Source organism: Solenopsis invicta, chromosome 8 (assembly GCF_016802725.1).
Source record: "Solenopsis invicta isolate M01_SB chromosome 8, UNIL_Sinv_3.0, whole genome shotgun sequence".
Lineage (NCBI taxonomy): Eukaryota > Metazoa > Arthropoda > Insecta > Hymenoptera > Formicidae > Solenopsis > Solenopsis invicta.
This window is the reverse complement of record NC_052671.1, coordinates 2,718,069-2,735,830: the sequence shown is the minus strand read 5'-3', so window position 1 is coordinate 2,735,830 and position 17,762 is coordinate 2,718,069. Positions and strand designations below refer to the sequence as shown.

Genomic DNA, 17,762 nt, shown 5'->3' with positions numbered 1-17,762 from the left:
GCAATAAATAATTTTTATCAACTAAAAAAAATAATTATATCAATCTCCTATTTATTTAAAATAAATAGATAATAATAAATAGTTCAAACAATTTCAATAAAATTATAATATTAAAAACCTTTATTTCTTAAGGTAATTCCTCTATTCTACGTATTAAAAATGACAGAATTTCTTGAAATTTTGAGAACAAATTTATAAGATAATGCATATACTGACCAACACGTTCTATTAAAAAAAGATTGATAATTTTAAAGATGAAAGAATATTAAAATTTTTATACAAGTAATTTATACCAAGCATGCAAAAATCTCACATATTGCAAACGTCCATCAGCGAGATCATTTTCAAAATTGTCATCAATAAAAAATAGATTCAAGTCATCCCTAGAAGAAAAAAAATTCAACGCTCTTTTATTGCTCATCTATATTTCAATAGAAAATGATTTAACAATATCTTTGTCTTACAAAGGTATTGTCCAAGATATTAGTCGTGAGAAAACTAAAAAAATTATCTTAAGAAATAAAATATTGTTGAGACATCGAAACCTTGAGTTATTTATTTAATAATGTTAAAAATAAATATTTAACTAATAAATAAATTTTTCAAACTATTTAATTTATCTGTGGATACTAATTATATCTAACTCAATTAAGGAAGGCATTAAATAGATGGCCACGTGAACTATTAGCGCTTTCGGGCCCCCGTTGATTCTTAATCTAGCCTAGTGAAAAACGTATGTCAAGCGAGGTCGTGTATAATAGATTAAATTAGAATACAAATAAACTGCATTTCCATTATATAATAATTGCAAAAATCGATAATAATGATCGTAAAAATAATAAAGATAACATAACTTGACAAATTTAATAATAACATATACAACTTTATTCTTCAGCAATTTGTTGGAATAAATCTCAATTATCGCCAGGATTGTTCGCACGATTGTTATCTTTGATAGAAGTATAATTAATCTTATGCATTCAAAGTTAATTGCGTTCTATTTCAAAAACGATGTGTATGACGCATTATTTATCCTTGTTTAATATTCACTGATTAATAAAGATAAGTAATTATACACAAAAAAAATTCACTGTTTCATATATTAGCAAGATTATAAGATCTTTTTGCAAGAACTTATAACTTTAAACAGAAATAATTTACATTAAACAAAAAATCTTTTTAATTTCATTACTGGCTCTGATTTTTAAAATATCCACTTTATTACCTATGGTTGCTTTGTGAAAAAGGAATTCCTTGCCCAAATTTAATGGTTCTTCTAGATTGCTAACTTGACTTTGATGTTTCCTTATTATTTGTGTAATTATATGTAAACGCTCGAGTTCAAATTATTATTATTGTTCAATTCAAATTATTATTATTGTTCAATTCTTAAAATATTTTATTTTAGAAAACATAATTAAAATTCTATTATTTTGTGTAATTTGTAATATTATTAATATAAAATATTCATTTTGAAAATAAGTGTGTTAATTGTATTAATTGTATCGATATAAATAGAATAATGAAAATTATACCTAAAAATGAACATACTCGGTTTCGGAGATAACATTAATGTAATAACAAAAATAATTATTACATTATTACATTATTATATTACTAATAAAAGGAATAATTATTAGTAATGTAAAGAACAATTTTTTATAAGAGTATAGACGTGTATATAAAATGCATATTATTTTACACATATTTTGCATAGAAAATGGACAATGCTATATGTTGCAGTATAAATGTTAAGTATTGTAAATAATTTAAATCTTAATTATTAATTTCTATAGCTTTAATTTTTTTAATATAAATGTTTGCATAAAAAATCTGACATCTTCATATTACTATGAAATTAAAAAAGCGAGACTGTCGGTAAAGAGTAGAATGATATTGAAACATGTTTTCAGTATAAAAAAAATCAGTTATATAAATTAGTTACTTTATACTTTTTTACAAATACTTTTTTTTCACCACTTATTGTGATGAGATAACGTTTTTGCGCAACAGAACACATTAACATTGTATGAAGTTTAATTAGTTTAACTTCTCACACGGCACAGGATTGGTTGATTATTTCAGAGCTCATATTATATACCTAGTAAGCCTAGTTTACTGATAATTTATATTAAAATTCATTAAATACTCGAGCATAAATGGAATGAGAAACAGCATATAGTTTAATTTTGGGAATTTTTTATAAGCGAGTCCGCGAAAAAACTTTGCGATAAACATATTATACATACGTAAACAAGAAAGAAAATCATCGCTTAAGGAAGAATGTCTTCTTTTTTATAATTTTTTTGTATAAATAGGCATCGGTTTTTTAACCGTTTTAAGTGAAATATATACGAAGTGTGTTCAAAAAGTAACGGGAGTTTTTAAATTTCGCGGGTTTGGAGAGTCCGACAGTCAAATTTTTTTTTGTTTATGTTGGTATACATGCCCCTGAAGTATGCTGAAATGTTGAGCTGTATTCATTGTTTCATTTGTCTGTGGCAGCCGCTAAGGTTACAAGTGTTTTTATGTGCTCGGCGATTTTCGTTTCTGAAAAAAAATGGATCAAAGAATTTGTATCAAATTTTGCGTAAAAAATAACATAAAGTGTAACAAAGTTTGTGAAATGTTAACAAAGGCCTATGGTGAGTCTGCTATGAGTAAAACAAGAGTTTACGTGTGGTATAATCGTTTCCAAGATGGCCGTGAAGACGTTGAAGATGACGAACGCCAAGGACGCCCCAGCACATCAAGAACCAATGAAAACGTCGAAAAAGTGAAAGAAATGGTTATGAACAATCGCCGAATTACAATCAGAGAAGTCGCTGATGATGTTGGCATATCAATTGTCATATCAATGGAAAAACAATTCATGGCTTTTGCACCACGATAATGCACCTGCTCACACTTCATTGCTTGTTCGTGAATTTTTGGCCAAAAACAATACTGTAATGATGCCCCAACCACCATATTCGCCAGACATGGTTCCGTGTGACTTTTTCGAATTTCCAAAAATAAAGAGAACCTTAAAGGGCCGTCGTTTTACAAGCATAGATGACATTAAAAGCGCATCGCTGAAAGAGCTAAAGGCTATCCCAAAGATCGAGTTTGAGAAGTGTTTCGAGGATTGGAAGAAGCGCTGGCATAAGTGCATAATATCTAATGGTGACTATTTTGAAGGCGACAACATTAATGTAGACGAATAAATAAATATTTTTTTCAAAAAACGAAAATTCCCGGTATTTTTTGAACACACCTCGTATTCACTTGTATGTCGTGTATCATAACTATGTCTGGTTTCTGAACTGTCTATATCGAATAATACAGCGGCGCATGCGTAATTGAATGACTCAAAAACCATACAGAATAATGATATTTTTCATAAGAAAAACAACTCATATCATTTTGCATGATATCATAAAGGTAATAATTTCATGAAATCTCTAAAATAAGATATCTTAAAGAGTTCTCTCAGTAAATGCCTCTGATAAATGATTATTGTAAGTTATCGTTCAGACATCATTTTCATAATAATTAAAGGTTTTCTTGTAAAAAATCACTTAAAGTTTTCAGTCTGACAAGCATGCTGTCTGGGATATTTCAAACAAAAGCAAAAAATAAAATTTTAAAAACATGAATGCAAACTAGAAAGTGTATTCTATCACATAATACTATATAGTAATTTTCATAATACTACTTCGTACTTTGTAATAATTAATGTTTTCGTCGCATAATCCAAAAGGGGCGTCTGAGAAATTGGCTTCCAAAACAAATAGAATTCAAACAACATTGTAGAAAAGAAGTCAATTACAAAATAAATTAATAAACTAAATAATAACATATATGTTTATGTATTAAACAAAAGTTTATAAAATTTAAAAGCTAGACTATGCATTTATTACATTACCTTAAATTTTGCTACATATTTTTAACAACGCATTTACGTGATTGTACACTAAACAAAACTGCACATTTTCTTCACATTAATACTTTCATAATTATATATAAAACTAAATATAAAATTCTATCTGACACATTACTGCACGCAACAGAGAAAGTAATGTGATGTTCAACGTCTCCAACAACAATGAGGATGTTGCGCATAATAGCGCGTGCGCCAACGTAACTAAAAAGTGGGGAATATTATTTCACCCTTTCCTAAGGAAAAAGTACATCGAACGAATACAGCGTGCAATTTGGATAATTTAACTCCCTGCCGTTTTCTTCACTATAAAAAAGTAATTGCGAGCAATCGATGACCTTCTATGTAGCTTGGTGGTACCATTAACATCGATTACAATATTTTATAAAACAAAAGTGCAAAACGTTTGCAATTCTTAAATTGTTGCTATTAACATTTATTTCTTGACTATCAAGCGTCACAAGTTAAAAAAAAAATTGGCTAATAAATAACTTATTACGGAAGAAAATGCGCACAAAATAAAATTTGCTCTTTAAAATCTACTTTTGTAGATCCGTTTCTTATTCGGTCTCGGTCATTACAAGAGAATATACATGTTCGACGATCACTATAAATTTAACGAAACTCTTTTGAGGTTTCTTGGATTATGGCCTTTTGGAAGAAATGAGTGTGAACGTTGTCGTGCAATATGCTTTTACATATTACTCATTTCTCGCGTGGTTGCAGAGGTAATTTCATTTTTTTCTGTTTTCTTCCTTTAATAAGTTTAATAAAAATTCTACAAATTTGGACTAACTTGTGAACAGTTTCAAAATTTATGTACGTCGGTAAGTTAAAAATTATTTTGAGAACTTTTTAAGAAAAGCTCATATTTATATAACAACAATTTTCCTTTTCTTTCCATCGTCATATATTTATGTATATGCTACAAGATATCTATAAAATATGTTCCTATCGTTTATATTTCAGAACGGTTTAAACTGGAAAAGCCGTCAAATACGTATTCCATTATTTTGAAGGGTTGCTCTATATATCGCTCCAGCCTCCTTTAAAGATTAGCCCTTCAAAATGATAGAGTACGTAATTTTTATCCGTTTCAATTGTTTTCGAAATATAGGGGATTGGAATAAACTTTACAGACACGTAGTAAAATAACTGTAATCTCATTGTATCCCATGGTATATCTAAGCTTTGTGATTTTTTTCTAACTTCTTGAAGTGTCCAAAAATAAAGATTGATAACCAGATTCAAAGTAAGAAACATTTCTCTTTCCTACAAAATATTAGATCATGAGAAACACAATCAAAAAATAGATTCCCGAATAGTTGGGGAATTCAGGTACAATCCCTGGGCGAGGTAATATTTCTCGCAATAATTTTTTTACAGTTTTACAGGATTAGGGGAGATAGTAGAGATGCGTACAAGCATCAAAGAAATAATTAAATTAATTAGTAATTTAATTTTGTGATATTACATTTGCGCGCGCGGATTCTTCTTTAAAGCTGTATTTTAATTCCGGCAAAATTGAGGCGCACAGTTTGGGGAAATCTTGTAAATATTTATAAAATTTACCTAGAACAAATTATTAAGCATTAAAAAATGCTTTCGATCGGTAATACCGTATTCATTATTTCAATTATTACAATCAAGAAATTTCTACCATTTCTATAAATTGAGTAATCAACTGTAGCAAATAATTCTTGACAATCTGAACAGACATACTATCATACTGAAAATTATTTTAGAAAAATATTTCGTGGAGCTTAGAAATATGTATTATATATCTGTAAAAATTTATCCTGTATATAAAATAAATAAAACATTGAATAATATATAAGCAAAAATCATATTGTAAAATGCATTTAAAGTAAAAGTATGTGTTTTTATAGTTCGCGCAATTTATTATAGCTGACTTCAGTATAAATGTCACTATCAAAATTTTATTGGATGCTCTTACGGCTTTTCTGTATGCTGTAACCTTTAACATGTTTTTCTTCAATACTGAGAAAGTAAGTAAATTGCAATTACAATTAACAAAGTCAATTTTCATAGAATATTTTACGCTTATTTGTAACTACGCCTAATTTCAATTTTTTTTAATGTAGCTAAAACAAATGCTGGAAGAAGTTAATAATAATTGGCGGATGTTATCAGATTCGCAAGAAATTAAAATACTATATTATTACAGTCAACAAGGAGAAAAATTTATAATTATAACAATATGTAATAATACTAGCTTTTTGTTTATATATAAAAGATAATAACAGAAGACAAATATATATTATTAAATTATTTGTGATATAGTATAAAAGATGATATTATGGATCGTGTAGATATTACGAGCACTCATGTTATCTGCGTTATTAGATGACGAGTTACTAGTAATAACTTATAGAATCATTTGTTTAATAGCCTGCCTGTATGGCAATAATATGCTAATATGCAGTAGGTAATCATTGTCATGAGACACTTTTTTTAAGCATTTCGAAACTTTCAAAGATACATTTAATTACACATATTTTCTTATTGTTTAGAAACTTGAACATAATATTATTATCACACAAATGTACAAATATATATTCGTAAACTCAAGTGTTTTTTGTTATTTAATTTTTTATTCGCCTATATACATTGCGAATTATGCAAAATTATTCGATATCATAGTATTTTGTTAACGTGGGCATAAAAGCGTGTTGGTAATATGAACAATCGCGAGATATTTATATAGAAACATATTTTCGTAAATTAATTGTCGCTATAGAGAGCTAAAGTTCAGAAAAATTAGAAATGTTATTTTAACAGTTTGGCTATAATTTATCTTCTAATTAAGTCAGCATTAACTTCGCGGTTAAATCGCGATTATATGGTAGCTCTTTCTAATAATTTATTTTTAAAAAAATATATAATTTTGTAAAAAAAATTCTATTTATTTTATAAACAAATCCAATTTTTAAATTTCTCTTTTTGTGGCTCATGTTATCGTCCTTATTGATCTTTAGTTTAATTATAAGATGTCGTTACATTTTTATAAATCGTTTTGAATAATAAATATTTCACAGCTTTGAGTCTCAAATCTATTAACAACATTTTGATGATATCTATATGATCATTGAGTTTAAATACAAAATATTGAATAATTCTTAATAAAGTTATTGAATAAAATGTAAATAGCCCATAATATCATCTTCTTCTGTAATATCTTCTTTAATATTTCTCTTCGATTTTTTCGACTTATAGCATGTTTTATTTTGTTTGCATGAAATGGAACACAAATTGTAAATTGTAATGTGTATTTGGCATATCTTGTATGATTTAGTGCTACAAGTATTGGTACTATTTATATTCTTTATAACTGGACTATTACCGGATATTTTCAATTTTCTTCGGCCATTAAACGAGTCACGTACACATTATTTACTATTCATGAATGAGTACCGAATAAATGTCGGAATCCAGTATTATTTATTTTTTTTATATACTATTATTAGTGTTATTATTGGCACTTCGACAGCAATATTCATCATTTCGACAGTATTATATATTAACTTACACTGCTGCGCAATGTTCAAAATTTGCAGGTAAGAAAAATACGTGAAAGTTTTAATAACAATCCTGCAATGCGATTCCGTAACTCTTATCGACAGTATCAATATCGTTACACTGTCATTGCGCAGATATTATTTAAAAAAATCATCGCAATAATACTATAACAATACCGATACTATCGTTAAAAGTTACAGAATTCCGTTACTGATAAAAAAGTTCCTGTGAATTTTTATACAAAGTGGAACATTTTAAAAATGCTGAGAAAATCTACATCTTTTTAAAAACAATAAGTAGTATAAGACTACGTTTCGTATAATTCAAAATGAGACAAATTCATAAACGGGCATAGCACAATCTTAGTGCTAAATTAAATAGTGGTTTTTGTGTGATTTTTAAATATATTTGCTGATTCTTCGAACTATACGCCGTTTTCGATTTCAAATACACACTGTTAAAACTGTCATTCAATGTAATTTTAAGTTACACATTAAATTTAATGTACAATAAATTCAATAACTCTTATAACTCAAACGTTTATGCATGAAATTTAGTACATTTTTGACAACATTAAATTTATATTACATTTATATTAAATATACATTACATGTTTTTCATGTGCGTGCGTGCATGCGTGCTTGCGTACCTGTGTGTATCTGCTTGAAATTTGCTTCTGTTACATTACATTAAATTCTGCTGTCGATTTTTAACAGTGTAGCTTTTAAATTAAATTAGAAAAGTAACATAACCGATTTAAATTAACAATTAATTTAATAATACTGATCCTAAGTATCTATAACATCATTGTTTTTACTCGGAAAAATTGATAAATTGGTTGCAAAAAAGTATTACTTTAGTGCGAGTATAAACTTGGTTCTTCCTATAATCTGTGCGAGGGAAAATAGTGCACAATTCGGAAAATTAGATAAAATGTATTTAAAGAAACGTACAAAATATTATTTCAGCACTGCTATGATCGTCTATGGACTTATCTACACATTTTCTCAGAATTTTGCATATATAACAATTCTGAAGACTTGTTTTCCGGAAAAAATTTGTTTATATCTAATTATATATAATTATCTAGAATCATATAAGTTAAATATGCCCACATATTGTATATTAAAATATATAATTTTATGTAATTATGCATGATTTTTATATACAATTACATATAATTTTCAATAATTATCATTGATAAATATTTATATACGTTTATATATAATTATGTACAAAAAACATTTTCTCAGGTTATAAAAAATGTGAGAAATTTCCAAAAAATATACAGAAGTTCTGAAAAAATTTTTTTAGTCTTTCTGAAAAGTGTTCCTATTCGTATAAAAACTCTGAGAAAAATTTTCATCACAGATATTAGAATATAATACGCAGTAAAAAAAAATAAATAATCACTTTATTGATGTGAGTAAATGAAAACTTAATGTTATTAGTTATCGAATGAAACACTGTGTCGACACAAAGATAATAGCGTGCTCTAATAAGAGAAATATAATCGTCGGAAGAATAATTAAAACAGTACATATCCATCAAAAAGCAAATAAGTAAGTATCTGAAGCCAAAACTACTGTGTAACAAAATTAATAATTATTTGTTTAATAAAGGTAATTTGTTGTTTTTAAGACTTTTTAAATTGGTTACGACAAGTTTTACGATGTCTTTCCTTACTATGTTAATGATAGGCACGTGTAGCTTTGCTATGTGTTTATATAGAGTAAGTAACTTTCTCTTTTTTAAAATATATATTTTAAAACATATTACATAATCAATGTCTCATACAAACTAACAGTTCAGTCTAATTCAGTATAAGATATGTATACGTACACACGTATGATGACCACAATTATTGAAAATATCTTGAAAATAAGATATTTGAGAATGTTTCACACCCAGTTTTCTGGAAGAAAGACAAATAATGTCAAACTTAATTTTCAAAATATAAAATGTTTTCTTAAAAATTACACAAAGTTCACTGGTATTTTTTAAATAGAATATGATCCTTTCATGTAACATGATTTTTTTAATTATTCTGCATATAGAGCAGTAAAGCTGAGTTATCAAAAAATTAATAATTTCTAAGGTTTTATGCTTTATCCTGATATATTTTCACACAAAATGAAAAATGTCTATAATAAAATATTATTTCCCTCGAACTTTACCTTGCAGCTTTCATATACAAAATAATTATAGAAATCATATATATGTACACATACACATACATATAATATAAAAGAATTCCAATGTTTTATTTTCGAGATATTTAAACGATGCCATCCATTTTGCTCACTTTATGCGTGTGTGCGTGCGTGCGTGCGTGAAACATTCAAAATATTTACTCATGTCCAATTAAATTTGCATATTTAATAAAAATTACATAAATAATTTGCTTATTAATATGTTAATAGTTGATGAACGCAATAACACGCATGCACGATATGGTTGAAATTCTGATATCAGCAGCTTATATTATAGGATATCAATTTTGTTTTTTCACCGTATCTTTTATGGGGCAATTAGTGATAAACCATTCTGATGAGTTATTTAACGCTATGTGAGTAGAAATCTGATAGTACAGTATTATTATTTGTTTCAAAATGTATAATTGATTTTATAATATATATGAAGTAATATTTAGTTGCAATTTTTGTTTATTTTTTTGTAAAAAAGGAATTAATTTATTATAAAAAGTACATTATAATAAATATATTGAAATTATGTATAGAAATATTTACACATTAACTAAATAAATTGCATATATAAATAATTGAAGATTTATAATCTCAGATTTTACTTGTTGATACAATTTTTTGACGTCTATTAATCTGGTACAGATAATACAGCATAACAAAAATGTAGACGTAAGTTCTATTTTTTTCTTGCTAATTTGTTGCTTCACATTTTTATTACTCCAACCGGTTTAATAAAAATAATAGTGAAAACTTAAATGTAAATTAATACAAACAGTAAATTAATACATGGTAACAAAATTAAAACATTAAAAACAAAAACAGTTTTTAATGCTATTTTATTGCAAATTATTAAATTTTATTGCTATTAGTTGCTCTATTGCCAGTTTTATTATAATATCCTTAACAGAAAAAATTCATTTCTTTAACAATCCATACACAGCATACAATATACACCGTAAAAAAAACTTTATTAGACGTACTACATAATTTCTTTTTTCGAAAATGTATAGTCACATATATATAATGTATTTTACGTATATATTTTTTTACCAAATTAAATAAACTTTTTTCTAGATACATGTCGTTATGGTATGAAACATTTATAACAATACAGAAATCGTTATTATTTATAATGCATATTTGGTCAAAAAGAATAATAATAAATTTTGGCGGTGTATGTGCTATATCAATGGAAACCTTCACTTCGGTAAGACAACTTACGGGAAAAAAGCGAAGACGACGTCTTATTAACATCGTCAGCTTTATTGCATTATTTATTTCAGATCACGAATATGTCAATATCCTTTATGATGATGTTTTTGTCCATACAGTAGTTTCATGATCTAGTGCAGGAAGAGTAACTGCTTGTAGCAATATACATATGATAAAACCTTGTACAGTAAATAAAATAGAGAAGCAAAATATAATTCGATTAAATAAGATAATCTACGTTATTTATTTATCAATGGAAGAGAGTCATCAATATTAGCATATCACATAGTTTTTAAATGACATTTCACAAAAAACAAAAAATAAAACTGTAAAAACATGCAAATTAAAAAATGTATTCTATCAGATGATATTATATTGCAGTTTATATAATACTGCTTCGTGCTTTGTAATAGTTAATATTTTCATAATATAATACAAAAGAAACATCTGAGAAATTGGACTCCAAAATAGGCAGAATTCAGACAACCTTGTAGAAAAGAAATCAATTACAAAATAAATTAATAAACCAACAATAAGTAATAACATATATTCTTATGTATTAAATAACAAAGTTTATAAAAATAAAAGGCTAAGAATTTGCTTTTATTACATTACATTAAATTTTGCTGCATATTTTTAACAATGCACTTATGTAATTCTACAATTAATAAAACTGCACATTTTCTTCACATTAATATTCTTATAATTACATATAAAACTGAATATAAACTTCTATCTGACACATTACTGCACGCAACAGAGAAAGTAATGTGATGTCGTCAACGTCTCCAACAACAATGAGGGTGTTGCGCATAATAGCGCGTGCGCCAACGTAACTAAAAAATGGGGGATACTATTTCACCCTTTCCTAAGCAAAAAGTACATCGGACGGACATAACGTGCAATTTGGATAATTCAGCTTTCTGACGTTCTCTTCGATACGAAATGTAAGCGCGAGCAATCGATAATCATATAGCTTGGCGGTACCATTAACGTCGATTACAATATTTTATAAAAACATTCAACAATAGTGTAAAAACGGTTGCAATTCTTGAATTGCTGCAATTGACATTTATTTCTCGACTATCAAGCGTCACGACGAGTTTAAGCAAAAATTGGCTGATAAATAACTTATTACGAAAGAAAATGCACACAAAATAATATCTGTTTGAAATTAACTTTTGCATATCCGTTTCTTATTCGTGTCTCGGTCATTACAAAAGAATATACATGTTTGACGATCACCATTATAAATTTAATGAAACTCTTTTGAGGTCTCTTGGTTTATGGCCTATTGGAAGAACCAAGTGTGAGAGTTTTCGTGCAATATGCTTTTACATGTTACTCATTTCTCGCGTGATTGCAGAGGTATTTTTATATTTTTCTGTTTTCTTTCTGTAATAAGTTTAATAAAGATACTAAAAATTTTTAATAACTTACTCTATACCCCGAGTTTTTGTTTTAAACTGCACTATAAAAAAAAAGATAAATATATAAAACAGTTTTAGAACGCTACAAATATGTAAAATCATTTAATATCTATATAATAGTTTTTTATATTTTAAGACATTATCCAATTTCAGATTGATTAAAAATTATTTAATAAAAATATTTGTTGGAGAAGTTTATATACATTTTTGTAAGAATTTATACTGTATATAAAATAAATAGAATATTAAGTAATAATCAATCGATAGTCATATTATTAAGCGCATTTAATAGAGAGGTATGTGTTTTTACAGTTCGCGCAATTTATTATAGCTGACATTAGTATAAATATCGCTATCGGGATTTTATTGGATTCTCTTTCGGCTTTTTTGTATCTTGTAATCTTTAACATGTTTTTCTTCAATCCTAAGGAAGTAAGTAGAATTATAATTACAATTGAGAAATCCAATTTTTATATTAGATTCTTACACATATTTCAAACTTCGTTTAATTTAAATTTCTCTTTATATAGCTCAAACAAATGCTGGAAGAAATTGTTAATAATCGGCAAAAGTTGACAGACTCACGAGAAATTAAAATACTAGAATATTACTCTCATCAAGGAGAAAAATTTATAGTTGCTATACTATGTAATAATGTTAGCTTTTTGTTTACATATAAAAGATAATATTACAGTAGAAGCATGTACCATTCAGTTATTTACAGTATAATATAATATTTTCAATACTTATCTCCGATCACACATAGCATGTTTTAATTGTCCTTTGCATGAAATAGAAAAATATTATAATGTATGTGTACGGTTTATCTTATATAATTTAGGGCTGCAAATGTTCATATTATTTACATTCATAATAATGGGACTGCTACCAGATATTTTCGATTTTCTTCGACCATTGAACGAATCACGTACACATTCTTTATTTTTCATGAAGGAATATCGAATAAATGTCGGAATACAGTATTACTTTTTTCTCTCATATTCTGTTATTAGTATTGCTATTGGCACTTCTGCGGTAATATTCATTATTTCGACTTTACTATCGATTTGTTTACACTGCTGCGCAATGTTCAAAATTTGCTGGTAAGAATTGTGAAAAGGAATGTAAAGATTTTAATATCTTCTTAAACTACGCGATGAATAATCGCACTTCTGGCGGAACTAAATAAAAACTTAATGTTGTCAGTTATCGAATAAAACAGTTTGCGGATAATAAGATAATAGCATGCTCCAACAAGAGAAATGAAATCATCGAAAGAATAATTAGAACGGTAGAGCTCCACCGAAAAGCAAAGCAGTAGGTATTTAAAGCTAAAAGTGAAACAGTTAAATTGTTTAATAATAAAAGATTTCTTTGTTTTTAAGGCTTTCTAAATTAATTTTGACAAGTTTTACAATTTCTTGTCTTAGCACGGTATTGATAGGTACGTGTGGCTTTGCTATGAGTTTATGCAGAGTAAGTAACTTTCTCTCTTTTTCGCGTTATATATATATACATACATACACATATATCCCGTACGTACACACAGTGCATGCGCGTATGCGCATATGTGTAAGTGTTTAAATAAATAAGTATCCGTATATAATAAAAATTACTTAAATCAGTTAAATCATTCTCTTATTAATGTGTTAATAGTTGCTGAATGCATTAAGCATGCGTGATTCCGTTGAACTTGGGACATCGATAAGTTATATTATAGGATATGAGTTTTGTCTTTCATCCACATCTTTTGTGGGACAATTAATGATTAACCATGCTGACGAATTATTTAACACACTGTAAGTAATAATCCTTTGTACAAAATTATGCATAAATAAATAAATAAAATTTGTACTTATTCGTTTAGAGTTGTTGTGATTATTTTTGTTTCATATTTACAAATGTGATAATTAAATTGCAATTTTTGTCTAATTTCTCGTAAAAAAACAAATTAATTTATTTAAAGAGTACATAATAGTGTATGTATTTATAGAAGTTATTTATTCTTTCCAAAAATTTCAAATTATATATAAAATAAATATTTATATTCCATGTGCATATATTTCATGCCGAATAAAATTTTGTCTAGATACATGTCGCTATGGTACAAAGCACCTATAACAATACAAAAATCGTTATTATTTATAATGCAAATCTCCGCTAAAAACTTAGCGTTGAAGGTCGGCGGTATATTTGTTATAACAATGGAAACTTTTAACTCGGTAAGATAACAGCAATGAAGAATGCAAAGACATCTTATCCACGTTATTTTTTAATTATTTGTTCTAGATTACGAGCACATCAATGTCCTTCATGGCAGTAATTTACTCCATACAGTAGTTTCAGCTAATGCAAAAAGAGTAGCTTCTCGTAGTAATAAACACATATAAAAAGATTTTCCATAGCAGAATAAAATAAAAAAATAGAAAAATATATAATTTGATTAAATAAGATAATATTCTTCGTGTTATTTATTCATCAATGAATAATACTTTATTTCATTACATATTGCTTTTTTACTTATCAATTTAATTTTTAATTTAATTTTAATTTTTAAAAGATTCTGCACGTAGCAAATTTTAACGAACCTTATTCAATTATTAAGTAATAATTTTGATATTTTATTTTAATATTTTGTTTTCTTTATATCTAGACAGGGTGTCCACTCAACATTTGTAAATCTATTTTATAAAAATTCCAGAATTTTCTAGAAATGTTTATCAAAATTCCAGGTAAGACTAGAAAATTGTTTAATGCAGCTTGAAATAAATTTATTTTATTCTACACAAACTTTTTAGCATACTTTAAATATGTAATCACAAAAAAGACACTTTAGATTTAAATATTAAATTAGAGAAAGAATTGAAAGAAAACAATATCAACTAATGTCATACAATAATCAGTCTACAATATGTATACGGATCTAGCTATCAAAAGTACAGAATTCGAAAAATGATAAAATGTTCTACGCTACTACGCTAATTTAACACAGATAAAGAATATTATATTAATTGCATAATATATATTGAAAAACAAAGGAATTAATATTGAGTAATTAATTACACAAGTCTTTGGTAATCAAATAAAACTCAACAGTTATAAAACTTTTTTTACAAAAACTTAAACATTGAGATATACAATTTATGAACTATACAAAAAATATTTAACACAAATCTCTTTAAAGAAAAAATAGTTTAAAAATTATATAAACATAACGTATTTAAAATTAATAACAAACGTAATTTATGTATTCAAAGAAAAGCTAAATAATATTTATATATAATTATTTATATATAATTTAGATATAATTTCAATAAACTAAATTTAAAAAATGTAAGAAATTAATTTGTCAGAAAGATATAAAATTTAAATTTAGAAATAAAACTTCAAAAAAATTCCAAGATTAATCAAATTTCCGAGGTCACAATCTGAAATTCATGACTTTCCAGAATTTTCCACGTTTATTCCGATAGTGGACACTCTGCACTAGATATACTTCTTATTAATATCGTCCATAAAATCTCCAAGTTTCAGGTTATTTCACTCAGTTTAAATGAATGCAATTTTTAACTAGTTTGATTGATGCGTTCGCGAATTTGACAATTATTTCAGGGTCGATTGTTCCATCTTCGGATAAATTATGTGGTAAATTATTTAATGGTTATGATAAATGTTTATGTCTATACATCCATTACATATTTGTATGCATAATTTACCTGTTACCATATGGTTTATCTAAAGGTTTATTTAAAGGAACAATCGACTTTTAGTAAAGTTAATTTTCATAGTGTAAAAGTTTCTAAAATAAACTAAAGAACAGAGCGATTAAATTTGTTCAAACTAAATAAAATGGTTACTGGATTTAAAATATTAAATAGTATAAAGAATGTTTGTCATAAACAAGTGTGTTTAAATAACATAAAGGTCTTAGAAAAGTTAAAATCTGTTGGAAGACGATTACAGAAAGAACAATCTTCAACTTTTATTTTTCATTGCTAAGGTATCCACGAAAAGAAGGAAAAAAACAAAATTTTACAAACAAGTGATCGTTGAAGTTGCTTTAAGTCTGAATTTAAAAAATATTTTAAAAAATATTTTATTTAAAAAAATTAATTTTATAAAATCATTTTCTACTGTTAGAAAGTATCATGCAACAGCCACTATGAGAATGTGAATTCGCAAAAGCAAGCATAATGCGATCAGTAATGCAAGTGACGACCTTCTCTTAAATACAAGCGGTCGTTAATGCCTTCCTTGTGCATACATTTTCTATCGTTTGATAGTGTCAGCGACCCAATATCGCTAATGTATATATTTTATCACATATTCAATTAACTTTGATAATGAAATAATAAATCAACAATAAGAAAGAGCAAAACAACTTCTATTTAAGAATTTTTCTAATATGTTTTTTTTCTGAATTTCTCTTTTAGGAAAATTTATCATTTGTCTATTAATCAGTTTTCTAAAAGTCAGAACTATTTGTTTAATCTATCAGAAATTATAGAACTATTGAAATAAAGCTAAAACTCTCAATATTTCGTGAGTTTCCACGAAATGATACGTTAACTTCACACTCAGTGTTCTAAGAAAAAATGTTTCCTAATCTATGGTATATATTTATTTAAATAAATGGATATATATGTATATAGTTCATAAACATTTTATAATATTGCTTTTCTCGATTCGTTTCGGAGTTTTCCTTTTTTTAATTTATGCATACATATGCAATAAACTTTAACATTCATTACTTTAAAATTCATTATTTTCATTATTTTCATTATTTTAAAATTAAAGAAATTTTATAACTTACCGGTTCGCGATGCGCAGCAGCGGAGTTGTAACACAGTTACATATTAATCTGTAAAATATATATAATATTTAAATTATAATAGGATCCAAAATAATAAATATTTCAAATAGTATTCGCAAATTAATATTAAATGTATTACTTCTGACAAATATTCCTTACATTACAATCCGTAGTAGTAATTTAAATTCAAATAAGACCGAATAATATCGATTTGATTGAACAATGGAAAAGAAAAAAAATCTTTAAAAAAAAACTACCTTGTTATTTAGGTTAATCACCATTCTCATATATATTTTTTTTATAAGTATTTTTTATAAATATCATTAACGCAACTCACTACACTTAATAAAACTATACATTTTCTGTGCACAATAATATTTTCATAATTGTAAATACAACTGAATATAAATTCTTGTCAGATCATAAAAACACTCGCACCGTAACAGAGTAATTCGTAGTGTAACGTTCAACGTCTCCGACAACAATGAGGGTGTTTCGCGAGAAGACCGTAACCACGCTTGCGTCACCGTACTAAAAAGTGGGGGATACTATTTCACCCTTTCCTAAAGAAAAAGTACATCGGACGAACATAACGTGCCATTTGGATAATTCAACTTCCCGTCGTTTCTTTTTCAGCA

The 17,762-nt window shown here is 26.7% G+C and overlaps 2 protein-coding genes and 1 long non-coding RNA gene across 4 annotated transcripts; 2 read left to right on the top strand and 1 right to left on the bottom strand.

Moving 5' to 3' along the window:
• The first annotated feature begins 3,598 nt into the window (after nucleotides 1-3,598).
• Nucleotides 3,599-11,109, top strand: LOC113003762 (odorant receptor 49a). 2 transcript variants are annotated; one of them, XM_039452483.1, is made up of 9 exons: nucleotides 3,599-4,650; nucleotides 5,812-5,931; nucleotides 6,028-6,145; nucleotides 7,239-7,500; nucleotides 8,914-9,024; nucleotides 9,104-9,194; nucleotides 9,886-10,031; nucleotides 10,744-10,876; nucleotides 10,953-11,109. In XM_039452483.1, the coding sequence occupies exons 1-9, from the start codon at nucleotides 4,516-4,518 to the stop codon at nucleotides 11,001-11,003; spliced, it is 1,167 nt and encodes a 388-aa protein (XP_039308417.1). In that variant the 5' UTR covers nucleotides 3,599-4,515; the 3' UTR covers nucleotides 11,004-11,109. The 2 variants fall into 2 exon arrangements, with proteins under 2 accessions (XP_039308417.1, XP_039308416.1); XM_039452482.1 differs by having other exon boundaries at nucleotides 10,744-11,109.
• On the bottom strand, nucleotides 9,210-17,562 carry LOC120358382. The gene is made up of 3 exons (XR_005575337.1): nucleotides 17,382-17,562; nucleotides 17,125-17,172; nucleotides 9,210-9,377 (listed from the first exon to the last, which is right to left on the bottom strand). It is a non-coding gene; the product is annotated as an uncharacterized LOC120358382 (long non-coding RNA).
• On the top strand, nucleotides 12,076-14,736 carry LOC120358379 (odorant receptor 49a-like). Its single transcript, XM_039452485.1, has 9 exons — nucleotides 12,076-12,249; nucleotides 12,624-12,743; nucleotides 12,842-12,959; nucleotides 13,153-13,414; nucleotides 13,518-13,628; nucleotides 13,697-13,787; nucleotides 13,968-14,110; nucleotides 14,401-14,533; nucleotides 14,601-14,736. Exons 1-9 carry the CDS (start codon nucleotides 12,112-12,114, stop codon nucleotides 14,649-14,651), a joined length of 1,167 nt encoding a protein of 388 aa, XP_039308419.1. The 5' UTR covers nucleotides 12,076-12,111; the 3' UTR covers nucleotides 14,652-14,736.
• Nucleotides 17,563-17,762: the final 200 nt, after the last annotated feature.

Excerpts from the sequence above, each read along its gene's own strand:
- LOC113003762 (XM_039452482.1), top strand. The coding sequence starts at position 4,516 with ATGTTCGACGATCACTATAAATTTAACGAAACTCTTTTGAGGTTTCTT. Across the intron at positions 6,146-7,238 it reads ATTTATAATTATAACAATAT|TGCTACAAGTATTGGTACTA; the intron begins GTAATAATACTA and ends TGTATGATTTAG. Across the intron at positions 7,501-8,913 it reads GCAATGTTCAAAATTTGCAG|TTATCGAATGAAACACTGTG; the intron begins GTAAGAAAAATA and ends TAATGTTATTAG.
- LOC120358379 (XM_039452485.1), top strand. The coding sequence starts at position 12,112 with ATGTTTGACGATCACCATTATAAATTTAATGAAACTCTTTTGAGGTCT. Across the intron at positions 12,250-12,623 it reads TTTCTCGCGTGATTGCAGAG|TTCGCGCAATTTATTATAGC; the intron begins GTATTTTTATAT and ends GTGTTTTTACAG. Across the intron at positions 13,415-13,517 it reads GCAATGTTCAAAATTTGCTG|TTATCGAATAAAACAGTTTG; the intron begins GTAAGAATTGTG and ends TAATGTTGTCAG.